This window comes from Anolis carolinensis, unplaced genomic scaffold (genome assembly GCF_035594765.1).
Source record: "Anolis carolinensis isolate JA03-04 unplaced genomic scaffold, rAnoCar3.1.pri scaffold_10, whole genome shotgun sequence".
Classification (NCBI taxonomy): Eukaryota; Metazoa; Chordata; class Lepidosauria; order Squamata; family Dactyloidae; genus Anolis; species Anolis carolinensis.
In genome coordinates this window covers 23666350-23693503 of record NW_026943821.1, presented here as the reverse complement: position 1 = coordinate 23693503, position 27154 = coordinate 23666350, and the positions used below count along the sequence as shown (strand labels likewise).

The following is a 27154-nucleotide window of genomic DNA, read 5'->3' as shown; positions in this document are numbered from 1 at the left end:
TTCCCATCTGGAAATTTGGGAGGCTTTGGGAGGTTGGGGGAAAATGACTTACTGCGATTTTGGAGGGCTTGGCTGGTTTGAGGATGAACAATCTGCCCCAAAATGCCCTAAAATGAAGGTCTATGGCAGTGGTTCTCAACCTGGGATCCCCAGATGTCTTTGGCCTTCAACTCCTAGAAATCCTAACATCTGGTAAACTGTCTGGGATTTCTGGGAGTTGTAGGCCAAAAACATCTGGAGACCCCAGATTGAGAACCACTGGTCTATGGGATTTGGGGTTTTCTGGTGTGTTTCGATGACATCTCTTGGGATCTCAAGGAGGCATGGAGTTGCTTTGCCCAACTATTGCCGAATTACTACGCTAAATTTCAGCCATGTCTCATAAACTAGAGACAAAACTTGTATCTTGTGAGTTTGTCCTGACATAAACTTGGCTTTACCAGACCATCGAGAAAAATACTGAAATACTGCAGCATTTCTCTGCCCTTGCTCTAACACTTTTGTGCATATATTTCTCTATTTCTCCCCTCTGATAAGAAATATGAGAGCCAAAGATGGGACAGAGGTATGTCGCCAGACTTGGAGTTAATCTTGCTTTTCGGTCCTGACGAGAGTTATCACTTCCAAGAGAAATAAACAAAATTTCCAACAGGAATTCTTCTATATCACTCATCTTTATTACAGCAAAATTCAATTTTAAGCAGAACAGGTATTCGTCATAAATAAAACTCTCCTTTTTTATCTCTCTCACACACATGAATTTTAAAAAATGCCTGTTTTTTTTTAAAAAAGTATTCTAGTGTCCCATCTATTTCCACTAAATAAAATTCTGCTTTTTTTTAATAAACTGCTAACTCGCTTTTCTCTTAATGGCAAATTTACACCGAGGAAGGCAGACCTGATTTGCTTGATTTCAGAGTAAATGATTTAGGAGATAATTTCATAGTTTTCTCAGTGATGTTTAAATATTCGAGTAAATGCCAAAAAGTGATAGAAGATCTTAAAAACTGTTGCCACCTCCATTCGAAGAGAAATAAGGATTGGTCCGGACAGGTCCTGCCGTGGTCGATGTGAATCTGAAAAGAAAACCAACAGATTGAAATGAACATTATTGAGTAAGTTGAAAAATAATTCAAGAAGCAACTACATTATTCATTGATGAAAATTTCATATTCATCTAATAATCAAGCCATTGTGTAAACCTTGGACACGTTTATGAGCTTGACCTACCATAGAATTGTTGTGAGAAGACATGGACATTGCCTAGTGTTCATTGCACTCAACGTGGGCAAGAAACCAAACAAATTATCAATAAATTCAGTGCAATTTTAAAATAGTCTTGCTTTCTAAAATTATGGCTCTAGAGATGACAATCTAGATGTCTCTATCACAAAAATATTGCCCAATCAAAATAGGACTCCAAATGATGCTAATAGTCAAACTTTTTGGAATTATTAAACTATATACCAGCACTATTTTGCATGTATTATGTACAATTCTTAACACATTTCCATCTCTTCATCCATCACATATCCTTCACAATTTTTGTTTGCTCTATGGAATACGATACGAAATTATGGGTAGGTCCTCCAGTGAGACTACAATAACTATTGGCAGAAATATACTATAGAATCACATGGAGGATCTAGAAAATTCCTAGACAGGATAGATTTTATCAGATGCAGGTAAGTGAAGCCTCAGCTATTGGTACACCCGAGGACGTTGTCTGCTCTCTGGAATACGGTACGAACCCAAAATTTTTAGAGACTACATTTCTGAGTGTAGTCTGGTTGAAGGAAATTATGGTAGGTCCTCCAGCGAGACTACAATAACTTCTGGCAGAAGTATACCATAGAATTACCTGGAGGACCTAGAAAATTCCTAGACAGGATAAATTTTATCAGATGCAGGCAAGTGAAGCCTCAGGTATTGGTACACCAGAGGAAGTTGTCTGCTCTCTGGAATGCGGTACGAAACCAATATTTTTAGAGGCTTCATTCCTGAGTGTAGTCTGATTGAAGGAAATTATGAGTAGGTCCTCCAGCGAGACTACAATAACTTTTGGCAGAAGTATACCATAGAGTCACCTGGAGGACCTAGAAAATTCCTAGACAGGATAAATTTTATCAGATGCAGGTAAGTGAAGCCTCAGGTATTGGTACACCTAAGGAAGTTGTCTGCTCTCTGGAATATGGTACGAACCCAATATTTTTAGAGACTATATTTCTGAGTGTAGTCTGGTTGTTTCAGCAGGCTTTTGATCTCCGTTATTGCTGTTTTTAAATTGCTTAGATTTTAGCTTGTTTTTGTAAGCCACTCCGAGCCCTGGGGGAATGTTTTTAAGAGGTTTTTTAAAGGTGTTTTTAAATTGTTAGATTTTAGCCTTTCTTGTAAGCCGCCCCGAGCCCTAGGGGAGTGGCGGCATATGAGTTTAAATAATAAATAAATAAATAAAATAAAGGAAATTATGGGTAGGTCCTCCAACGAGACTACAATAACTTCTGGTAGAAGTATACCATAGAATTACCTGGAGGACCTAGAAAATTCCCAGACAGGATAAATTTTATCAGATGCAGGTAAGTGAAGCCTCAGCTATTGGTACACCTGAGGAAGTAGATGATGGGAATATCTATGCTGTCAAATCAGTGCAATTTAACACAACTTTAGATGTCATGGAGAAATGCTATGAAATCATGGGATGCATCGTTTGGTGGGACACCTGCACTCTTTAGCATGGGGGTCGTAGTTTTACAAAAGGCAAAAGTAAAGGTTTTCCATTGACATTAAGTCTAGTCATGTCCTACTCTGGGGGTTGTTGCTCATCTCCATCTCTAAGCCAAAGAGCCTCCTTAGATGCCTCCAAGGTCATGTGGCCAGCATGACTACATGGAGAATGTTTACAAAAGCTAACCTCCTTGTAAAACTACAACACCCATGATTCCATAGCACTGTGCCATGGCAGTTAAAGTGGTTTCAAACTCCATTCATTCCACAGTGTAGATCTATGGAACTTTTATGCTACCAAGAACTTTCTTTCACTCTCTAAGGCAGGGGTCCCCAAACTAAGGCCCGGGGGCCGGATGCGGCTCTCCAAGGTCATTTACCTGGCCCCTGCCTTCATTTATAATATAATATTTTTATATCAGTTTTAATAATATAATATATTGTATATACATATGATATTGATAATAATATCATCATTTCATACAATATAATACTAATAATAATACCATATAATAATATTAATTATATGTTAAATATTACATATAATATGACAGTATAGTGGTATAGTTCAATATAGTAAAATATAATGCTAATATTGTGCTATGCTAATAATATAATATATTGTATGTACATACAGCTGCTCTGAGTTCCCTTCGGGGTGAGAAGGGTGGGATATCAATGTAGTAAATAAATGTAGTAAATGAATAAATAAATAATTTTGGACTTAGGCTCGCCCAATGTCTGAATTGACTTGAAGACACACAACAACAACAACAACAACAATCCTAATTAACCTGACTATCTCATTGGCCAGAAGCAGGCCCACACTTCCTATTGAAATCCTGATAGGTTTATGTTGGTTAACATAACCAACATAACCAGCAGCCCGGCCCCATATGTTGAGGCCGGGCTGTGGTGCAGCTGGCTAGTAACCAGCTGCTATAAATCACTACTGACCGAGAGGTCATGAGTTCGAAGCCCGGGTCGGGTTAAGCCTCCGACCATAAAAAAAAAAAAATAGCCCCGGCTTGCTGTTGACCTATGCAACCCCGAAAGACAGTTGCATCTGTCAAGTAGGGAAAATTTAGGTACGCTTTATGCGGGAGGCCAATTTATCTAATCTACAACACCATAAAACTGCTCACGAGGAAAAGAAGAGGAAGAACAGCCACCAATGGACGGTGAAGCAACAGCTCCCCCTGTGGCTGGAATTGTGAAGCTGGAAAGATGTTAAAAATGCCTCTGTGTCTGTCTAAAACTGAATGTTGTTTGTCTGTTGGCATTGAATGTTTGCCATATATGTGTTCATTGTAATCCACCCTGAGTCCCCTTCGGGGTGAGAAGGGCGGAATATAAATACTGTAAGTAAATAAATAAATAAATAAAATTATTTTCATTTTTAAATATTGTATTGGTCTTTCATTGTTATTGTTGTTGTTTTGCACTACAAATAAGATATGTGCACTATGCATAGGAATTCGTTCGTTTTTTTTTTTCCAAATGATAATTCGGCCCCTCAACAATCTGAAGGATTGTGGACTGGCCCTCTGCTTTAAAAGTTTGAGGACCCTTGCTCTAAGGTGCTAGAAGATCCCTTTGCAAGCTGATATTTCAGACTAACATGGCGATGTCTCTGAATTCTTCATAGACCTGGACCTCTATATCAAGATGAGCCTGAACTTCTACTAAGTGCACTTACCCATAAGAAGGAGAAAATGGAAACTGGGGCCCATCACCTGCCATTGCTTGAGGATCCCGCACACTATTTGATGGCTTGGTTGGGTTCCTCTGTTGATAGGAGAAGCCAGGCTGAACCAGTGGGATGTAGCTAAGTACTGGTGTGTAAGGTGAGCGGAAGATTTGCTGAGGATTGTATGGAGTCACCTATGGGGTGTAGGAAAGGAGAGATTAGAGGCGTTTCAAAGAAGGATTTGGACTGGATGGGATGTTCTGAGGACCTCATTTCTTAGGCACATAAGGACACATTTTTATCAATCAAACCAAAACCCTTTTCTGGTGAAAAGTCCTAGTTTCCAACGATAGTTATGCAGATGCCTTTCAGAAGCTTAGAAGTAGATGATAACTTTAGAAGCATCTAAAGAGTATGTTTTGGGAGTTTGTTATCACAATGGCAAGAGGAGACACTAGGCCAAATGATACCCTGTTTCCCTGAAAATAAGACCTCCCCAGAAAATAAGACCTAGTAAAGGTTTTGCTGAATTGCTAAATATAAGGCCTCCCCCGAAAGTAAGACCTAGCAAAGTTTTTGTTTGGAAGCATGCAGGATCGGTAAATGTACATACCATAGATTGTTGTACATGGAAATAAAGGTAGTAACAAGAAATAATAATACAGCAGAGTCTCACTTATCCAACATAAACGGGCCGGCAGAATGTTGGATAAGCGAATATGTTGGATAATAAGGAGAGATTAAGAAAAAGCCTATTAAACATCAAAATAGATTATGATTTTACAAATTAAGCACCAAAACATCATGTTATACAACAAATTTGACAGAAAAAGTAGTTCATTACACATTAATGCTATGCAGTAATTACTGTATTTACAAATTTAGCACCAAAATATCACGATATATTAAAAACATTGACTACAAAAATGCGTTGGATAATCCAGAACGTTGGATAAGTGAGTGTTGGATAAGTGAGACTCTACTGTAATATAATCATAACTTTATTCTTGTATCCCACCTCCATCTCCTAGAAGGGACTCAGGGCAGCTTACACAGGGACAAGCCCAACAACAACATAAATTTACATATGAACAGAAATGTAAAACAGTAATTTAAAAACAGTATAGCAATAAAATATAATATAGAAATTCTTGAAAGGATGCACAGTTTGGTTATGCTGGTTTCTGATGACAACTACTGTATAGTAGATATTAAATCTTCATTTTTAAAAAATTCAACCATAAATGTGAATTCTTCTTCATGAAACATCCCCTTCTTCAGGACATCCCCTGAAAATAAGACCTAGCGCATCTTTGGGAGCAAAAATTAACATAAGACACTGTATTATTTTCGGGGAAACAGGGTAGGACATCATATGATGCTTTGAGTCTAAATATCCATATCTACAGCTATCACCCCCAGAAGTCAGTATGACAAAGTTTATATAACCTCTACATGATGATGCCTCAATGAATGTAATTTTATTGGTACAGTAGAGTCTCACTTATCCAAGCCTCGCTTATCCAAACCTCTGGATAATCCAAGCCATTTTTGTAGTCAATGTTTTCAATATATCATGATATTTTGGTGCTAAATTCATAAATACAGTAATTACAACATAACATTACTGCGTATTGAACTACTTTTTCTGTCAGATTTGTTGTATAACATGAAGTTTTGGTGCTTAATTTGTAAAATCATAACCTAATTTGATGTTTAATAGGCTTTTCCTTAATCCTTATTATCCAAGATATTCGCTTATCCAAGCTTCTGCCGGCCCGTTTAACTTGGATAAGTGAGACTCTGCTGTATCTATTTTTATTTCTCTCGGCTTATACTGGAGTCAATGTTTTCCCAGGTTTTTTTTTAATATAATGTTTATTTATTTTCACTCATTCAAATATACATACATTGCAGGTGTTTGTTGCATACAGTGCAATACTTTCATCTATTAGTCTTTCATAATCATTTCTTAGACAATATATTTACAATAAGGGGTCACAGGCTTCTATTTGTATAGTATATATAATCTATATATATAAACAACAAAACTACAGGCCCCCCAACCTCGAAATTAGACAACACAACCCATCATCCATGCCTCTAGGTTGATACAACAAAAAGAAAAGAAAAATAAAGTCCTAATTAGAGGGAGAGCAATAATTGTTTTCATCCAATTGCTGCCAGTTTAGAGGGCTAATCTCTACCCACTTGGTCTCCTAGCAACCAACTCAGCCAAGGGACAGCCAGGGTTCAGTTAGGGGACAGGCAGATTTAGGCCTCACTTAGGCTTCTTCCACAGATTATCAGATTTGAACTGGATTATATGGCAGTGTAGACTCAAGGCCCTTCCACTCAGCTATATAACCCATTTATAATCTTATATTATCTGCTTTGCACTGGATTATCTTGACTCCACACTGCCATATAATCCACTTCAGTGTGAATTTTATACAGCTGTGAAGAAGGGGCCTCATATAATCCAGCTCTAAGCAGATAATATAAGATTATCAATATACAATATACAATTCCTCAATACTTTATTTCCCATACCACCATACTTCACCACAGCAACGCGTGGCCGGGCACAGCTAGTAATATTATAATATCCAAATTTATATCCGTTTCCTCCTTGCCTTCAGTCTATTAGCTTCCTCTATGTACATTTTTAGATTAATTTTACATTGAAATGTTGGATCATTGGTTGCCATTCCTTGACAAAGTTCTCTAAAGGTTCTCCTCTTAAGTGCATTGTTCCCAGGTTTTTTGTGGTAAAATTAGGTGCCTCGGCTTATATTCGGGTCGGCTTATACTCGAGTATATACGGTATTTTTTATCAGGCTCCCTTGCCTTATTGTAGCACACAATTCTGTATATCTGGTACAGCCTATATTCTTTCTAGCTTAAAAAAAAAATCCCACATCGTCTCCATCCGGCCATGCTATAGCTCCTCGTCTCATTAATATGTTTTATTTTCCCTCCTGCTCGCCATGTGATGGAAGCCTCCATGCTCTGGCTTTCGTTAGGGCCAAACTAATCTTCGGTGTTGAAAGGTATAGGATCCTGGCCACATTGCATCTTTCTTTGGGGACAGCAAACACAACTCCCTCTTAAGCCCCATGCCGTTTATTGTCACCGTTCATCTTCTTGCAGCCCATCCAATGCATTCCCCTTTCTTTCCAAAGCAGCTTAAAATAGAAGCTCTTGTTTCACTGCAAGATGCAGAGCAGGTGGATTTGCTTCCCAAAGTCATTTATCTTAGGCAGGAATGGGAGGCTTCCAGAGCAGGAATATGTTAGAACATCAGGGATTTCTCCCACCAGTTGAAGCATTACATCAGGGGTCCTCAAACTTTTTAAGCCGAGGGCCGGTCCACAATCCTTCAGACTGTTGAGGGGCCGGATTATCATTTGAAAAAAAATACAATCAAATTCCGATGCACACTGCATATGTCTTATTTGTAGTGCAAAAACAACAACAACAACAACAACAACAACGAAAGAACAATACAATATTTAAAAATAAAAACAACTTTAACCAACATACATTTATCAGGATTTCAATGGGATGTTTGGTCCTGCTTCTGGCCAATGAGATAGTCAAGTTAATTAGGGTTGTTGTTCTTGTTGTGTGCCTTCAAGTCATTTCAGACTTTGAGTGAGCCTAAGTCTAAAATTTATTTATTTATTTATTATTTACTGCATTTATTTACTACATTTGTATCACACCCTTCTCACCCCAAAGGGGACTCAGAGCGGCTTACAAATTATATGTACATACAATATATTATATTATTAGCATAGCACAATATTAGCATTATATATTACTATATTGAACTATACCACTATACTGTAATATTATTAGTAATATTATATGTAATATAGAATATATAATTAATATTATTATATGGTATTATTATTAGTGTTATATTGTATTACATTATAATATTATTATCAATACTATACGTATATACAATATATTATATTATAAAACTGAGGGCGGGGGCCAGGTAAATGACCTCGGAGGGCCGCATCCGGCCCCCGGGCCTTAGTTTGGGGACTCCTGCATTACATTATAATGTAATACAATACAATATTTATTTATTTATTACAGTATTTCTATCCTGCCCTTCTGACCCAATAGGGGACTCAGGGCGGCTAATAATAATAATAATAATAATAATAATAATAATACAATGTAATAATATTGTATAATATAATAATATTAATTATATATTATATATTACACTAGCTATGCCCGGCCACGCGTTGCTGTGGCAAAGTGGTGGTGGTATTGGTTAAAAATTGTTGTGTAATTTTTATTTGACGTTATTTGCATTTTTTTATTAATTTTATTGTAAGTTATATTTTTATTTATTATATTTTATTATTTTCTTGTATTATTTTTAGTCATTTTCTGTTATTATAGTATTTTATTGTATTAATTTTTTAGTGTTTTTTATTATTTTTTTAATTGGGTTGCTAGGAGACCAAGTTGGAGGAGCTTAGCCTTCTAACTGGCAGCAATTGGATAAAAGCAATTATTCCTCTCTCTCTAATTAGGACTTTATTTTTCTTTTCTTTTTGTTGTATCAACCTAGAGGCGTGGATGATGGGTTGTGTTGTCAAATTTCGAGGTTGGGGGGCCTGTAGTTTTGTTGTTTTGTGGGTCGCCGTGATGCCATCACTCTTTTATATATATAGATGTAATATTACTAATAATATTATAGTATATTGGTATAGTACAATATAGTACGTACCTCTTTCCTATTCTGTACTGTATAAAACTTTTCTGGCCCACTACCCTTTTTAGGAGCCAACCCAGGTTTTTTATTAAAGTGTGTTTATTGTTTATTGGTATATGTGATTTTAGTTGTTTATTATTTGTTTTTATTGCTGAGTTTTATATTGTTTGTTGCCTGGGCTTGGCCCCATGTAAGCCACCCCGAGTCCCCTTGGGGAGATGGGGCAGGGTATAAAAATAAAGTTATTATTATTATTATTATATTATAGTAATATATAATGCTGATATTGTGCTCTGCTAATAATATAATATATTGTATGTACATAAAACTTGTAAGCCGCTCTGAGTCCCCTTCGGGGTGAGAGAGGGTGGGGTATAAATGTAGTAAATAAACAAATAAAGAAATGTTGTTGGGTGAGACACAGTGGCTGAATCCATCCCACTAGAGCAGTGTTCCTCAACCTGGGGGTCCGGACCCCTGGTTCAGAGGGGTCACCAAAGACCAATGTTTTCTGTTGATCGTGGGGTTTCTGTGTGGGAAATTTGGCCCAATTCGATCGCTGGTTGGATTCAAGGCGCTCTTCGATTGTAGATGAACTATAAATCCCAGCAACTACAACTCTCAAATGTCAAGGCCTATTTTCCCCAAACTCCACCAGTGTTCAAATTTGGGCATATTGAATATTTGTGCCAAGTTTGGTCGAGATCCATTATTGTCTGCGTCCACACTGCTTTAATAATAATAATAATAATAATAATAATAATAATAATAATAATAATAACTTTATTCTTATACCCCGCCCCATCTCCCCGAAGGGACTCGGGGCGGCTTACATGGGGCCATGCCCGGACACAACAGTATAAAATCAGAGCAAAAACAACAAAGCAAAGCAAAGCAAAGCAATTTCTGAATGTAGGTGAACTACAACTCCCAAACTCAAGGTCAATGCCCAGCAAACTCTTCCAATATTTCCTGTTGGTCATGGGAATTCTGTGTGCCAAGTTTGGTTCGATTCCGTTGTTGGTGGCGTTCTGAATGCTCTTTGATTAAAGGTGAACTATAAATCCCAGAAACTACAACTCCCAAATGTCAAGGTCTATTTTCCCCAAACTCCACCAGTGTTCACATTTGGGCATATTGAGTACTTGTGTCAAGTTGGATCCAGATCCATCATTGTTTGAGTCCACAGTGCTCTCTGGATGTAGGTGAACTACAACTCCCAAACTCAAAGTCAATGCCCACCAAACTTTTCCAATATTTCCTGTTGGTCATGGGAATTCTGTGTGCCAAGTTTGGTTCGATTCCATCGTTGGTGTTCCGAATGCTCTTTGATTGTAGGTGAACTATAAATCCCAGCAACTACAACTCCCAAATGTCAAGGTCTATTTTCCACAAACTCCACCAGTGTTCAAATTTGGGCATATTGAATATTTGTGCCAAGTTTGGTCGAGATCTATTATTGTCTGAGTCCACACTTCTTTCTGGATGTAGGTGAACTACAACTCCCAAACTCAAAGTCAATGCCCACCAAACTTTTCCAATATTTCCTGTTGGTCATGGGAGTTCTGTGTGCCAAGTTTGGTTCAATTCCATCATTGGTGGAGTTCCGAATGCTCTTTGATTGTAGGAAGAAACACTAAACTAATGATTTACGGCTTTGGCCTTACCTTTTTATGTAATTGTTTGACATTTTGGAGTTTCATTTTTCTCTCCAATTATTTTCTCTCTCTTAATCTTTAATCTTTTTTATTGGTTGACATTGATTTGACAGTTTGTGGATCTGCATGCCTTTGCTTGGTTAGATTTGTTCTCCTCCCTCAATCGTATGAGTTTGGGCACCTCGTCTTCTCTTTATTTATTGTTGACAAATGTCATTTGTGCTATTTACTTTCCCGGCCCTTTGTTTAACAAAGGGTTTGGGTTGTTGATTCTTTCTCTCCTCTTCTCGTTCATTTTTCTTTAGCCTCTATGAGTTTAATTTATTTTTCAAAAAATCTCGACTCCCACTCCCTTCACAATTAGTCCAATTAGTTTGCTAGGCTAGTGTGTTAGCCTCACAGGTATTGTTATCAACATGCTTACATTCACGCTTGCCGCAAAAATTGAAAAATCCAATCAAACTGACAGCTTAAAAAAAGAATTGTCAACATTCTACTTATTTGTATACATACAACCAAGTACTGGCGAGTCTATATTGGCCACTAAAGCTGGAGACCCAGCCAACATTTGCTATAATTTGTTCTGGGAGATGCCATGTTGGAACCAATGCAAGGTGAGGTCCTGCTGGATCCTCACCTTGCCCTCTATTGACATAGACCAGTGGTTCTCAACCGGTGGTTTCTCAGATGTTTTGGTCTAAACTCCCAGAAATCCCAGCCAGTTGACCAGCCGTTAGGATTTCTGGGAGTTGAAGGCCAAAAACATCTGGGGACCCCAGGCTGAGAACCATTGACCTAGAGGTTCCTAGACATAAGACTTCTCAAAGTATCTGTAGATCCTTCAGAGTGATGCTAAGGTCAATATCCAGTAAAAGTTGACAACCAGAGTTTCTCTGGATCAGTGGTTCATAACATGTGGGTCCCCAGGTGTTTTGATCTACAACTCCCAGAAATCCCAACCAGTTGACCACCCGTTAGGATTTCTGGGAGTTGAAGGCCAAAAACATCTGGAGACCCCAGGTTGAGAACCACTGACATAGACCAAAGCAGCTCCCAAGTGCTTGTCCAATCTCCTGGTAATCACAAGCTCTTCTGGTGATGTTGTGATGGGATACTTGTGCATCCAAGAAGAAGGATATATCCTATATTCCAGTGGTTCCCAACCTGTGGTTCCTCAGATGTTTTGGTCTACAACTCCCAGAAATCCCAACCAGTTGACCACCCGTTAGGATTTCTGGGAGTTGAAGGCCATAAACATCTGGAGACCCCGGGTTGAGAACCACTGACATAGACCAAAGCAGTTTCCAAGTGCTTTTCCAACCTCCTGACAATCACTTCTGGTGATGTTGTGATGACATACCTGTGCAACCAGCAAGAAGGATATATCCTGTATTCCAGTGATTCTCAACCTGTGGTTCCTCAGATGTTTTGATCTACAACTCCCAGAAATCCCAACCAGTTGACCAGCCATTAGGATTTCTGGAAGTTGAAGGCCAAAAACATCTGGAGACCCCAGGTTGAGAACCACTGACAGACCAAAGCATCTCCCAAGTGCTTGTCCAATCTCCTGGCAATCACAAGCTCTTCTGGTGATGTTGTGATGGGATACCTGTGCATCCAAGAAGAAGGATATATCCTGTGTTCCAGTGGTTCTCAACCTGTGGTTCCTCAAATGTTTTGGTCTACAACTCACAGAAATCCCAACCAGTTGACCAGTCGTTAGGACTTCTGGGAGTTGAAGGCCCAAAACATCTATGGCCGGCATCCTCAGAGGTTGTGAGGTATGGAGAAACTAAGCAAAGAAGGTTTATATATATCTGTGGAAAGTCCAGGGTTAGAGAAGAACTCTTGTCAGTTGGAGGCCCGTGTGAATGTTGTAGTTAATCACCTAAATTAGCATTGAATGGCTTCATCTCCTGGCTTCTTCCTGCCTTTGTTCAGAGTCGTTAGCTGCCCCTGATTTATTCATGTCTGGAACTACTCTGTTTTCAGAGTGTTGCTTCTTATTTACTGTTCTGATTTTTGAGTTTTTTAATACTGGTAGCCAGATTTTATTCATTTTTATGGTTTCCTCCTTTCTGTTGGAGTTGGCCGTCCAGCTTCTGTTTAAACGTTTCCAAGGAAGTAGCTTCCAACACACTCTGAGGCAGAGAGTTCCACTGCTAAACAGCTCTTACAATCAGGAATTTTTCCAAATGTCAAGGTGGAATATGCTTTCCTGTAATTTGAACCCATTGCCCCGAATCCTAGTCTCCTGGAGTGCAGATGGCAAGCCTACACCTTCTTCCTTTTGGCAACTTATGGTGAGAACTATCAATAGTATTAATAGTGTGCAATATTTTGATAGTCCTTATAGCCCACCGACAAGGATGCCACCAACCACTGCTGCAGAATTTCCTTCTTGCTAAAAACATCCTACAAACTCCTCCTGGGTGGTCATAGATTCGATTGCATTAGTAAGTCTCTAGGAATCTTTGTAGGGATTGTTGCTCTGAGCCGCTTTCCTTGGGACGGGCAAGAGGTTATTTTCAGCGTCTTTTGGATATCAGTTTCCCAACATGCCTGGATTTCTTCACACTCGGGAGAGGAAGAAACACGCCATCCAAAGTTGGCAAGCAAGCAGAACTGTCAGCTTCATCGCCCCTCAGGCTACGAGTGCTTCGCATCAAAAGCCTGGCTTTGAAATCCCCGTGTTTTCAGCATTAATACTGAATTAGGGTTTCCACCTCTCTCTTTCATTTCTTCTTCAGCAGCTTCTCAGCTTTAGCGCGGATATTACACCTGTCAAGCAGGTGCAAAAAGGGCTCCTCCTTTTTGGAATAGCAGTACCTGCTCAATTTGCACAGTCTGGGTGGAGGAGAATGCCATTTGGGGAAGATTTACCAATAAATGTGTAGAATAAAATCTGGTCTTCCTGTTCAGAATGAAAGAATTAGAGTGGAGGAGGGAGTTGAGTGCACAAAAATAAAGCAAATTGGTTGGATTCTGTCATGGTTTATGGTTTGGAAGTACAGTAGAGTTTCATTTATTCAAGCCTCACTTATCCAAGGTTCTGGATTATCCAAGCCATTTTTGTAGTCAATGTTTTCAATATACCATGATATTTTGGTGCGAAATTCATAAATACAGTAATTACAACATAACATTACTGCGTATTGAACTACTTTTTCTGTCCAATTTGTTGTCTAACATGATGTTTTGGTGCTTAATTTGTAAAATCATAACCTAATTTGATGTTTAATAGGCCTTTCCTTAATCCCTCCTTATTATCCAAGATATTTGCTTATCCAAGCTTCTGCTCGCCAAATTAACTTGGCTGAGACTGTATTTCTGCAAACCGGGCTTCAATCCCATAAATCAGTACTGATTTATGGGATCGAAGCCCAGGTCAGATTGAGCTCCTGAGCATTAATAGCCTAGCTCGCTGCCCACCTAAGCAGCTTGAAAAACAGTTGCATCTCTTAAGTAGAAAATTCTAGATACCGCTTTATGCTGGGAGGCTAATTTAACTCATTTACGACACCATAAAAACTTCCAGCAGCGTGCGGAAAGGAATGAGGAAGTACTACCATCAAGGACTCGGTGTCACAATTGGACAATGAAGGAGCAGCTCCCCCTGTGGCCGGAATCGTACATACCCACATGAAGCTGGAAGCTGGAAAAGGTTAAATTGCCTCTGTGTCTGTCTATATATGTCGTATGTCTAATATTGGCATTGAATGTTTGCCACATATATGTGCATTGTAATGCGCCATGAGTCCCCTTCGGAGTGAGAAAGGCGGAATATAAATACTGTAAATAAATAAGCATCAATCAGCTCTGTACCTGTCGGGAAAAGCATCCCAGCTGAGGATGTAGCGTCTGCTGGAAAGGGATCCGTGCTCTTTGCTGGAACAAGCTCTGTATAAAAAAAGATATAAATCAGAATTTGACCTGGAGGTTTTAATCTTCTTTTAAACCTGTTTATTAAGCCTCATTCAGTTGTCTGTAACAGAGCTACTTGGAGGGACAAAAAGGTATCAATTTCCACTGGTATCCTAAGCTCTGGCCAGAAGAGTTGCTGTGATAACGGCAATTTCTGGAAATAAATTAAAATACCATATATACTCGAGTATAAGCCGACTCGAATATAAGCCGAAGCACCTAATTTTACCACAAATAAAAATAGATACCAATAAAATTACATTAACTGAGGCATCCGTAGGTTAAATGTTTTTGAATATTTACATAAAGCTCAAATTTAAGATAAGACTGTCCAACTCTGATCAAATCATGATTCTCATCTTCTTCCATGTAAATGTGCTTATGTATCCTTTTAATAATAATAGAGTAAAATAATACAGGTAATAATAATAATAATAAATACAGGAAAATAATACATGTAATAATAAATAGAGTAAAATAATAAATTCAAGAAGAAGAAGAAGAAGAAGATCAGAGTGAAATAATAAATGTATTAATAACAATAATAAAAATAGAGTAAAATAAATGTAATAGTAGCAACAATAATAGAGAAAAATAATAAATGTACCATATATTCTCGAGTATAAGCTGACCCAAATATAAGCCAACCAAGACCCTCACCCGAGTATAAGCCAAGGGGGGCTTTTTCAGTCTTAAAAAAAGGGCTGAAAAGCTAGGCTTATACTCAAGTATATACAGTAATCAAATCTGCAAAAGTCAGACCTATAAGGTCAACTTCATTCCTCAAACACCATATAACTTCATAATAGAGTAAAATAATACATGTAATAATAATAATAATAATAATAATAATAATAATAATAATAATAATAATAATAACAATAATAATAATAATAACAACAACAATAATAATAATAAATACATTCAGCATTAAAATCATGTCATCCAAAAACTGTCATCCGAGGCCATTCCATAGTCATTGCACATGTACTAAATTGATTATTGCACTACGGCACTACGCTGAGCAGCTGAACTTGCAGACCAAAAGGTCGCAGGTTCAAATCTCGGGACCGGAGTGAGTGCCTGCTGTTAGCTCCAACTTCTGCCAACCTAGCAGTTCGAAAACATGCAAATGTGAGTAAATCAATAGGTACCGCTCCGGCGGGAAGGTAACAGCGTTCCATGCAGTCATGCCAATGGCCACATGACCTTGGAGGTGTCTAGGGACAACGCCAACTCTTCAGCTTAGAAATCGAGTCAGACACGACTGGACTTAACGTCAGGTGAAACCTTTACCTTTACCTTAGGTTGGCAGAAGCTGGGGTAACAGTGGGCACTCATTCCGCCCCCCGGATTCGAACCTGCAACCTTTCAGTCCACAAGTTCAGCAGCTCAGTGCTTTAACCCGCTGCGCCATCAGGGGCTCCCTAAATCCTCATGCATGAGACGTTAAAATGATCTCTCTTGGATATTTTATGAGACCAACTCGTATATAAGTATCACTACTGTTGCCACAGCTAGAGTTGTGTAGTGTTTGAACTTTGGACTAGGATCTAGAGACCAAGATTCAAATCCATGCCCAGTCCCTGACCCTATTGGGTGAATTTGAACAGGTCATGCTCTCTCAGCCTCAGAAAAGGCCATGGCAAACTCCCTTTGAATGAATTTTCCCAATAAATGATGTCCGACTGTAGCATTGCCATTGTGTGCTGGAAAGCACACAATGCTAGCAACCATAATAGTACCAATCATGGGTGCATTCAATTTGTAAAGCAATTAAACACGGACTTGGATAATTAATCATTTTAAAGGACAGAATGGCAAATTAAGAACCCACTCTTCTCCGTTTTCGGATTCTGTGTTGCTCTGCCACGGTCCAAAATATATTTCTTTCTTACTGTGAATACCTTCTGGTCATGATGCTGTGCTGTCTTATTTTCCACTCAGTGTCTTCTGAACCAGAACCTGGAAGTAATAAACCCTCTGCGTTTTGAAGAGTTGGTTTATTAGCGATTTTGCTGTATGCGTGGTTTTGTTGTTATGGCTTCTGTTTTCACATTTACTTCCAATTTGAGGTTTTGGTTATGTGCACATCTGCTTGAATTTAAATTTTTTTCACTAACTGAAAGGCACTTTTATGTCCACCAATATAACATTTCTTGCTTTAATGAATATCAGGCAAGATCCATCCAAAACGTGACAGTATGGTCAGGCTTCCACATTTGCAAGTTTAACTTTAGTGGAATTTAATATGTTGTCTCTAGGCTCTCAAGTGCGACTTCTGCCAAGCGTTGACTGTAAAGTCATATTGGGAGACCTGGATGGAATAAGTTCTCTACTTATTACTTACTGGGACAATGTATTTTGTTCTGTTTTTATTCTGTTTTATTATAAATTGCATTTTATGTAAGCTTCGTTTTAATTGTGTTGTTGGGCCTTACCCCATGTGAGCCGCCCCGAGTCCCCTTGGAGAGATGGTGGCAGGATACAAAAAATAAAGCTATTATTATTATTATTATTATTATTATTATTATTATTATTATTATTATTATTATATGTCACAGCAAACAAGATCGATATGCTGGGTTTCGTATCACAAAATCACAAGTCGAACTTTTCCCAAGTGTCTAGGACTGTGTGATGTATTTTCGGATGATGCGTGCAAATCCCAGTAGGGTGGCCTTTTGCAGTTGGCAGATCGTAATTTTGTCTATTATTGTTTCCAAAGGCCGGCTGAGATCTTTTGGCATGGCACCCAATGTGCCGATCACCATTGGGACCACTTGCACTGGTTTCTGCCAGAGTCTTTGAAGTTCAATCTTGAGGTCCTGATAGCGGCTGAGTTTTTCCTGTTGTTTTTCGTCAATGTGACTGTCACCTGGGATGGCGACATCAATGATCCAAACCTTTTTTCTTTCCACAACTGTGATGTCTGGTGTGTTGTGTTCCAGAACTTTGTCAGTCTGGATTCGGAAGTCCCACAGTATCTTTGCGTGCTCATTTTCCAATACTTTTGCAGGTTTGTGATCCCACCAGTTCTTTGCTGCTGGGAGGTGGTACTTGAGGCATAAGTTCCAATGAATCATTTGGGCCACATAGTTGTGCCTCTGTTTGTAGTCTGTCTGTGCAATTTTCTTACAGCAGCTGAGGATATGATCAATGGTTTCGTCAGTTTCCTTGCACAGTCTGCATATTGGGTCATCAGCTGATTATTATTATTATTATTATTATTATTATTATTATTATTATTATTATTATTCCTCAGTTAAGAAAAATGTACAGTATATACTCGAGTATAAGCCGACCTGAATATAAGCCGAGGCACCTCCCTGGTGCGAACCCAAATCATCATTACCTGATATTGAGGGAAGTTGGAATGGTTTGGAAAAAGAGGCGGCGGAGGGTAGTTCAGGCTGAGCCACATGGTCTGCTTTAGCGAGGTGGTGGTCGAAGTGGAGGGAAACCGTGGGGTGAACACATTGCCACTGTACTTAATGTTGTTCTTATCAAAGGCTCCTGATGGTCCTGTGAAAAATACAAGGCACTATTACCCACACAATGCAAGGGTTCGAGTAGGGTTGCTTGTTTCATTCATTTACTCTAGCTTTTCCCTAAAGAGCTGCACGTAGCTTTCTTCCTGCCATTGGCACAGATAACTTTGGTTGGCACAACTTTCTCACAGAAGTTGAAATGGGTAGTATCCAAAGTTTTAGGACTGAATAAAGACTGGAGACCCAAATCTTCCTGACCTAAGTCCAACCCTCTAACTCAGTGTTTCGCAACCTGGGTGTCAGGACCCCTGGGGGGTTTCAGAGGGCTCTCCAAAGATCATCAGAAATCATATTTTTATGGTCTTAGGAACCCAAATCCCTCCAGTATTTTGTGTTCGTCATGGGGGTTCTGTGTGGGAAGTTTGGTCCAATTCTATCATTGGTGGAGTTCAGGAGGCTCTTTGATTGTAGGTGAACTATAAATCCCAACAACTACAACTCCCAAATGTCAAGGTGTATTTTCTCCAAACTCCACCAGTGTTCACATTTGGGCATATTGAGTATTCATGCCAAGTTTGGTCCAGATCCATCATTGTTTGAAAACCACAGTGCTCTCTGGATGTAGGTGAACTACAACTCTCAAACTCAACGTCACTGCCCACCAAACTCTTCCAGTATTTTCTGGTCTTGTAGAACTTGCTGTCAGAGGCCAATGGGACTCAGCCAGAACATGTTTGCCTGTGCTTCAGCAACCAATTGCAGGACAAACAAAGTCAACATCCTAAACTCTCTTGGGCTCCTTCAAGGATCTAAGAGGAAGATGTCATAATAACTAATAACTCCTTGTGTACTAGCTCCTTAAAGACCTTTATGCTTTGCCAGCATGATCTGGGACCTTGGTGTGTATACTGAAATTGGCCAAAGGAAGGCAATATGGGTGGAAGGAACTTCTGGAACAAAGGAAGGGGCCGGGCTGTGGTGCAGGCTGGTTAGCAGCCAGCTGCAATAAATCACTCTGACCAAGAGATCATGAGTTCAAAGCCAGCCCATGTCAGGGTGAGCACCTGACAATTAAAAATGAAATATAGCCCCTGCTCATTGCTGACCTAAGCAACCCAAAAGATAGTTGCATCTATCAAGTAGGAAGTTTAGGTACCACTTATACGTGGGGAGGCTAATTTATGACACCATAAAAATCATCCAGCCGCCGTTGGAATGAGGAAGTTGCCGTCGCAGTGGAAGATGAAGCAGCAGCTCCCCCTGTGGCTGGAACTGAGCATATCCTCATGAAGCCAAAAGCTGGAAAATATTAAATTGCCTCTGTGTCTGTCTACGGCATTGAATGTTTGCCATATATATGTGCATTGTAATCTGCTTTGACTTCCCTTTGAGCATACCCTCAGGAATCTGGAAGCTGGAGAAGGTTTAAATTGCCTCTGTGTCTCTCTCTGTCTCTGTTCTATGTGTATATGGCATTGAATGTTTGCCTTATATGTGTACAATGTGATCTGCCCTGAGACCCCTTCGGGGTGGAATTTAAATACTTAAATAAATAAATAAATGTCCAAGGTTATCTTAAAATCCAAGGTAAGAGGATACAAAGAGACCAATCATTCAAGGCTGTATGATATGGATTGGGAAGAGGACAATTCCATCAACAACCCTTACCATGACTTAGGCAGAGCCCATCAGCAACCAGTTCAGGCTCGTTTTTTGAACAGATTTTGGCAAACACGGGAAGTTGCTTCTTGTGCCCAGATCCTTGACTTTCCACCATTGTCATGATGGACGACGATCTCATGAGGTTCTCCTTGTGGGGTGCAGACCCAAAGACGTTATTCTGAAGGATGTCCTTGATTGACTTGGTTTCTTCAGTCATCCCCTTGTTGTCCATGCTTTTGACGGCCTCCACACGTTTCAAAGGGAATTGGGCCAAGAGCTTGGCAATCTGAGCGTTGGAACTCACGGGGTTGCTGTTCCCACTTTCTGTACTTTTGGTATTCTTGTAGATCAGTTTCGCAGGGAGCAAGATGCCTGTGACGGTAGAGTTGGTAGAGAGCTGAGCATCACAGATCGATCTCAGTTTCACCTCTCTTTTGTTCCCGGTGAGGGCTCTGTAGACATTCTCCATCGCATCCCTCTCCTCCAGTGCCTGGTCTTCATCAGAAGCCACGGTGAGATTGTTATTTGAAGCATTGCATGGAGCAGCTGAGGGCACCTTCTCATCATCGGATCTTTGTGCCTCCAGGTCGGCTGCATTCTCCTGGGTGAGGCTCAAATATTCTTGCTCAACTAGCAGGGATATTTCATCTTTGCAAATGCTGCTTTCCAAAGATCTGCATGAAAGAGGGGGAGAAAAAGAGGGACCATTTGTATGGACTCATACAACCTCTACTATTTTGAAATCTCTACTATAGATGACACTCCGGGTTCATTATAATTACTGCATATACTTGTGTATAGGTCGACCTCAAGTATGAGTCAAGGGCCAGTTTGGGGACCAAACTCATGCCTTTTGATATGATCTGTGGATAAATCAAGGGTCATTCCTGTTACACCCCAAGGCAGCGTGAGCACTCTAAAACCAGACAGGAGTCAATATAACATTTAATATCTTTATTAAAGCGAATATAAACCCAGATGAAAATAGTTATAGAGTTTGAGGAGAAAATGGTTCTTTCTGAAAAGTCAATAATGATTCCAGATGGGTAAAATAAAAGGTCCGATATTATAATCCACAATGAGAACTCATTAGTTCTCCCAAGCAATCAAAGTCCATTAATTGCAACAAGGAAACAAGGCTGGCAGGAAACAGAGTTCAATCCACAAGCAATACTTCGTAGTGATCAAGGCAGCAAAGTTGTGAAAGCGGAGAAAAAACTTGAAACAGGAAAAAGAAAATAACAACCGGAGTAAAATCAAGGTCTACTCAGCTCAGCCCGACTGAAACTGGAACTGGAAATACTTGGCTTTGAAACTGGAGCTAGAAACAGAGAAACCAAGAAAGCAACGTTGACACCTCAAGGAATCTACAGTGCAAAACGCTTTTCTGGATCCTAAACTGAATCCCAAATATGGAGAGCAATACTCCCAAAAAGTTCCCATGGGAACTCTAACCATTATCCCCTTGGGATGCCAGACGTTGACTTCTATGAAGGCCTTATTTAACACTTCTCTCACGATTCAGAAATTCTCTCTGATTAAAACCCGCATTCTCGGGCGAGCTGAGAACATCTGGCCCAGACAAGGGAGACTCCCTTCCAATTAACTGCTCTTCCTGGCTGATTTCTCCAGGCACCTGGAGCTGCAAAGGTTTCTCCGAACTGGGTGAAAAGTCATAATACACCTCATCTGTGTCCGAATTCAGCTCTTGATCAGGCTCTGAAGCCATGGCTGGTTGAGGTATAACAATTCCACAGAAAGGGGAAAGCAGTAATGCTACCTCAGGGGCTGACCAAGACTATTTTGTTGCTGCCATTTTCCCATCCAGTCATTTAGAAAGGCCAGCTGTGGCACTATGGTATAGAAAATAGAAGGGTTGGTACTTCTTTTAGATTCTCCTGTGCTCTCACTGTTTGCCACTCTACTCATGGAAGGGAGTGGCTCCTTTTTTGATAGGAATTCAGAACTGCCTTGCCTTGCCTTGAACCCTGGTTCTGGACTATTATTTCAAGTACTTTCCTAAGGAACTTTGCTCCTTTCCCCACTCAAACTTCCAATAGGTTTGAGTGTGTTTCGGTTATTGGATTTTGGACTTTGGACTCTAATATTGGACATATAACTTTCATTCTTTGGACTAATTCTGATCTTTTCTAAAAGGTCAACTGTTTGACTATCCACTCTGCTTATATTTGTTTGAAACTTTTATTGCTTTAATAAAGATATTAGATTGTATATTGGCCTCTGTGTTGGTTCCCAGTGTTCGCGCTGCCTAGGGGTGTTACAGTACTATTGTGGCGTATACTAAGCAATAATTAACCCTCAGTATGCAGAACACCGCCAAAACAATTACTCGATCAAATGCATCAAAGTTATCCGCTACGAAAGAGGGACAGCCAAGTGTTCCCAACTAGATTGATCCTTTGCTTGTAAGATCTTTGAGGAAAAACCTAAGGAGCCCCAGTCAGGGTTTGGAAAACTACACCATCTGGAAACACAAACAAGAACTTCTCCGGCACGCCAATCCCGCTTTATCGTTCACTGCCAATTACCATTAACAGCATAAAGACGGTTTGCTTTTTCTTTACTTACTTTCTTGCAAGCTCTGAGGAACGGAACAGATGGCGTTAGAAGCAGGCACTACATACGTCCTTATCTAATATCTATACATATCAATAACGTGCCAGATTTCTGAGTAAACTGCATATTACTTAATTATCTCTAATTATGGCATCACTGTGTCATTAGAACAGCCTTTATTATTTGGTAAATTGAACAGATCATTCCATTTGCTTTCGTTTATTTCATTCAAAGGCTCTGTAAAAAAAATTGCTGATTCGTGAGACAAAGCAATGGTTGAGTTACATAAGTAGAAAACAAGTGATGCAAAATGGTCAAAGGTGTGCATGGTCAACAAGAAAAACAGAACTTTTGCCCAACTTATGGTTAGTCAGATGTGGTTGTCATTGTTGTGGGTCGTCAATACTCCTCTCCTACTTCTGGGATTATCAAAATTGCAGATCATCACTGGCATTGTCAAATGAGGTTCTCTATGGTAGAGGTAAAGATAAAGGTTTTCCCTTGACATTAAGTCCAGTCATGTCCGACTCTGGGGGTTGGTGCTCATCTCCATTCCTAAGACGAAGAGCTGGTGTCGTCCATAGACACCTCCACGGTGATGTGGCTGGCATGACTGCATGGAATGCCATTACCTTCCCGCCAGAGCTGTACCTATTTATCTACCGGCTGTTAGGAATTGTGGGAGTTGAAGTCCAAAACACCTGGAGGGCCGACGTTTGGCCATGCCTGATCTACATTGTGGAATTAATGTAGTTTGACATTGTTTAAAATGCTATTGCTCAATGCTATAAAATCACAGGAGTTGTAGTTTTATACTATCTTTATCCATGTGTCACAGTCTGTTAAAGCTCTGAGTTGTTGAACTTGAAGTCCAAAAGGTTGCAGGTTCGAATCCGGGGAACGGAGTGAGCACCCGCTGTTAGCCCCAGCTTGTGCCAACCTACCAGCTCAAAAACATGCCAATGTGAGTAGATCAATAGGTACTGCTCCAGCGGGAAGTTAATGGCACTCCACACAGTCATGACCTTGGAGGTGTCTACGGACAACGCTGGCTCTTTGGCTTAGAAATAGAGATGAGCACCAACACCCAGAGTTGGACACGACTGGACTTAACATCAAGGGAAACCTTTACCTTTACTATCCTTCTCTGCCAAAGAGTACTGATGCACCATAAAACTACAAATCCCAGGATTCCATAGCATTGAGACATCGCAGTTAAAGTGGTCTCAAACGCTAGTTTAATCCTCTCTCCTAGCATGATTTCTGCAAGGCAGTTGGATTTTTATTGAAACGGGTAAGGAAAAAAAATTGGGATATTTGGTCAGGAACCCTATCGGATGGTGAAGAAAAAATGGGATGTGGCACAACCTGCCAAATTTAGGGGTGAGGCAAAGGGTGAGATAGGATATTCTTAGCCAGTCTCCACTGATGCATAAGATTAAATCTCAATGAAGAAAATGGCAAGGATGTTATCGTGTCATTTTATATTTCCCTTGCGGACACCTTCGGGTCATTACAGCCCTCAACACAAACAGATTGGAGATCTCAGCCCACACTTGCCTGCCAAAGGATGGAAGGAAGGTGTCTGTTCGGTTTGTCATCTCCGGTAACATTTGGGACCAAGATTATACCTTGTGCCCTTTCGGCTTGATCCGGCGGCCTTTAATTATTTTAACATATTGACTTATGCAAATGGGCTGCTCCGAGTCCAATTTGAAATGGCACTGGAAGCTTTTGAACAAACAACAAAGATTTGCTTTTCTCAACCCGGGGCATTTTGTGTGGCTTTGTATTTTATTCTCTCCTCCAAACCACAAAAGGAGCATTTCTGTTGCTTTTTTCTCTATCAGTGTTGATGTTTCACTATTTTAAAGTTGGAAGATGCTGTCATTTAACTGTCAAGCTCTTTTCCATCTTTGTCTGCCTCTTTGGCCCTTTTCAGCTGAGATTAAAGAACAACAAAGTCCCCCAGATGTTGTTGAATTGTAGTTCCCATCATCCCTAGACAGTAATCCCAATGTGTAGCTCCAATAATGAGGATTCCAGTTAGCTGAGTCATACATCCAAACTTAATATAGTTCAAAATCTAAACGTTGCTTCCGATGCACGCGTCCATGTCGGAAACTCATTCGGATACGCTAGACATTCGAAGAAATTTATGACATCCGAAGCACAAGCCTAGAGAGGAACTCTGGGCAATGAAATCCAATATTATTTGGAAACCAACAAGATTACATCCTCAGCTCAACTCATTTGTTGGTCCCATAGTTTTTTAAAGAAATTGTCTTTTTACAAGGAGCGTATATAATGTATAAAACTGACGTCATTTGTATGTGAAAGTCAACCTCAGGGTTGTAATAGGTTGACTTGAATGCACATGCACATTCAACAATACACACAGCTTTGTGTGTTATATTTAATGCTACTTAAACCCATTATTTACATTTTCAGGAGTTAAATTTTGCAACTAGAATGCAAATCAGCAAATATATATTGATATATCAATACAGTAGAGTCTCACTTATCCAACGTTCTGGATTATCCAACGCTTTTTTGTGGTCAATGTTTTCAATGCATTGTGATATTTTGGTGCTAAATTCATAAATACAGTAATTACTACATAGCATTAATGTGTAATGAACTACTTTTTCTGTCAGATTTGTTGTATAACATGATGTTTTGGTGCTTAATTTGTAAAATCATAACCTATTTTGATGTTTAATAGGCTTTTTCTTAATCTCTCCTTATTATCCAACATATTCACTTATCCAACATTCTGCCGACCCGTTTATGTTGGATAAGTGAGACTCTACTGTATATCAATAAACAGATGCATTTACTATTCTAGCCTTCAAGTTGATATTATTATGGAATCTAGATGGAGGAAGATGATCTTTGTGATCAGAAGTGACTTGAAGACAAGCATTTTCCAACAATAATTAAGTGGGATGAAGTCAAAGGAATGAATTATCTTTAGGGAGAAAAGAGTAAAGTAAAGGTAAAGGTTTCCCCTGACGTTAAGTCCAGTCGTGTCTGACTCTGGGGTTTGGTGCTCATCTCCATTTCTAAGCCGAAGAGCCGGCGTTGTCCGTAGACACCTCCAGGGTCATGTGGCCACTGGCATGACTGCATGGAGCGCCGTTACTTTCCCGCCGGAGTACCTATTGATCTACTCACATTTGCATGTTTTTGAACTGCTAGGTTGGCAGAAGCTGGAGCTAACAGCGGGCGCTCACTCTGCTCCCGGAATTTGAACCTGGGACCTTTCGGTCTGCAAGTTCAGCAGCTCAGTGCTTTTACACACTGTGCCACCGGGGGCTACAGGGAGAAAATAATTTTTGATTAATTGATAGATAGATTATAGATAGATAGATAGATAGATAGATGTAGATAGATAGATAGATAGATAGATAGATAGATAGATAGATAGATAGATAGATGAGATAGATAGATAGATAGATAGATAGATAGATAGATAGATAGATAGATAGATGAGATAGATAGATAGATAGATAGATAGATAGATAGATAGATAGATGATAGATAGATCATAGATAGATCATAGATAGATGAGATAGATAGATAGATAGACAGATGATAGATAGATGATAGATGATATAGAATGATAGATAGATAGATAGATAGATAGATAGATAGATAGATAGATAGATGATATAGATAGATAGATAGATAGATGAGATAGATAGATAGATAGATAGATAGATAGATAGATAGATAGATAGATGAGATAGATGAGATAGATAGATAGATAGATAGATAGATAGATAGATAGATAGATAGATAGATAGACTACCTTGTGTATGTGGAGTCCTGACCACTAATTGGTAAAATAACTAAACTACAACCTCTGCTTTCTTATGGATCCATTGTCTCCATCCCCAACCATTCAGATAGACCTTTTAGAAGTTAGAAATATACACAACCAAACAAGAGTAAAAGCCTTGTACTCACTCCTTTTGGGAGCTGCTGCTGGTGCTACTGCTGTCCTCTCGGAGGGCCTCTGAAGATGGGATGGGGTGGCAGCTCAGCTGGAGAAGTGGTGATGAGGACCTGGGTTGGAGTTCCTCCGGGAGACCTTGGACTCTCTTCCAGATCTCATGGCAAGCTTTGTCCAAACTGTCCTGAGGCGTATTGTGATGGATCCAGATGTGTCTTGGGAAAGGGCCTAATGGGAAAGAGCCCTTGGGGTTGACGGTTGAGCACTGAAGGCTGCTCCTACTTGTCAGCATCCTATCTTGCCCACTAATGACTAGAATGAAAATCGAATAAACGAAGAGGAAGGGTGTCCACACACCTTCCTGCGATACATATGTTGCTTGCCTTCTTTTCTTTCTTATTTTAAAGCAGGTGGTACAGAATGGAGCATATGGAAACAAACTCTGGTAACTAAGTAACCATAGAACCCTTGCGACATGGTAACTTAACTGACATAAAGAATAACAACTGTAGGAGACCCTCAAACGTTAACAGCAACAGAAGGAAGAGGAGACATTGCTTGCTCTCAAGGATGCTGAAGAAGAAACATCTTGCTCTCCTTCCTCCAACTGGTACATCTGGAACACATCACCTGGAAAGATGTTGCCATCAGAAGCATTTTTTCTTTCTTTCTTTCTTTTTGCTTGCTCTTGTGTGTATAAACATACAGAGTTGTTAGGTCAAGAAT

At 39.7% G+C, this 27154-nt stretch overlaps 1 protein-coding gene across 1 annotated transcript; it reads right to left on the bottom strand.

Moving 5' to 3' along the window:
- Window positions 1–655: 655 nt before the first annotated feature.
- On the bottom strand, window positions 656–26953 carry cunh1orf94 (chromosome unknown C1orf94 homolog). The gene is made up of 6 exons (XM_062962615.1): window positions 26443–26953; window positions 19900–20567; window positions 18096–18265; window positions 14642–14716; window positions 4424–4608; window positions 656–1076 (listed from the first exon to the last, which is right to left on the bottom strand). The coding sequence occupies exons 1-6, from the start codon at window positions 26718–26720 to the stop codon at window positions 1001–1003; spliced, it is 1452 nt and encodes a 483-aa protein (XP_062818685.1). The 5' UTR covers window positions 26721–26953; the 3' UTR covers window positions 656–1000.
- Window positions 26954–27154: the final 201 nt, after the last annotated feature.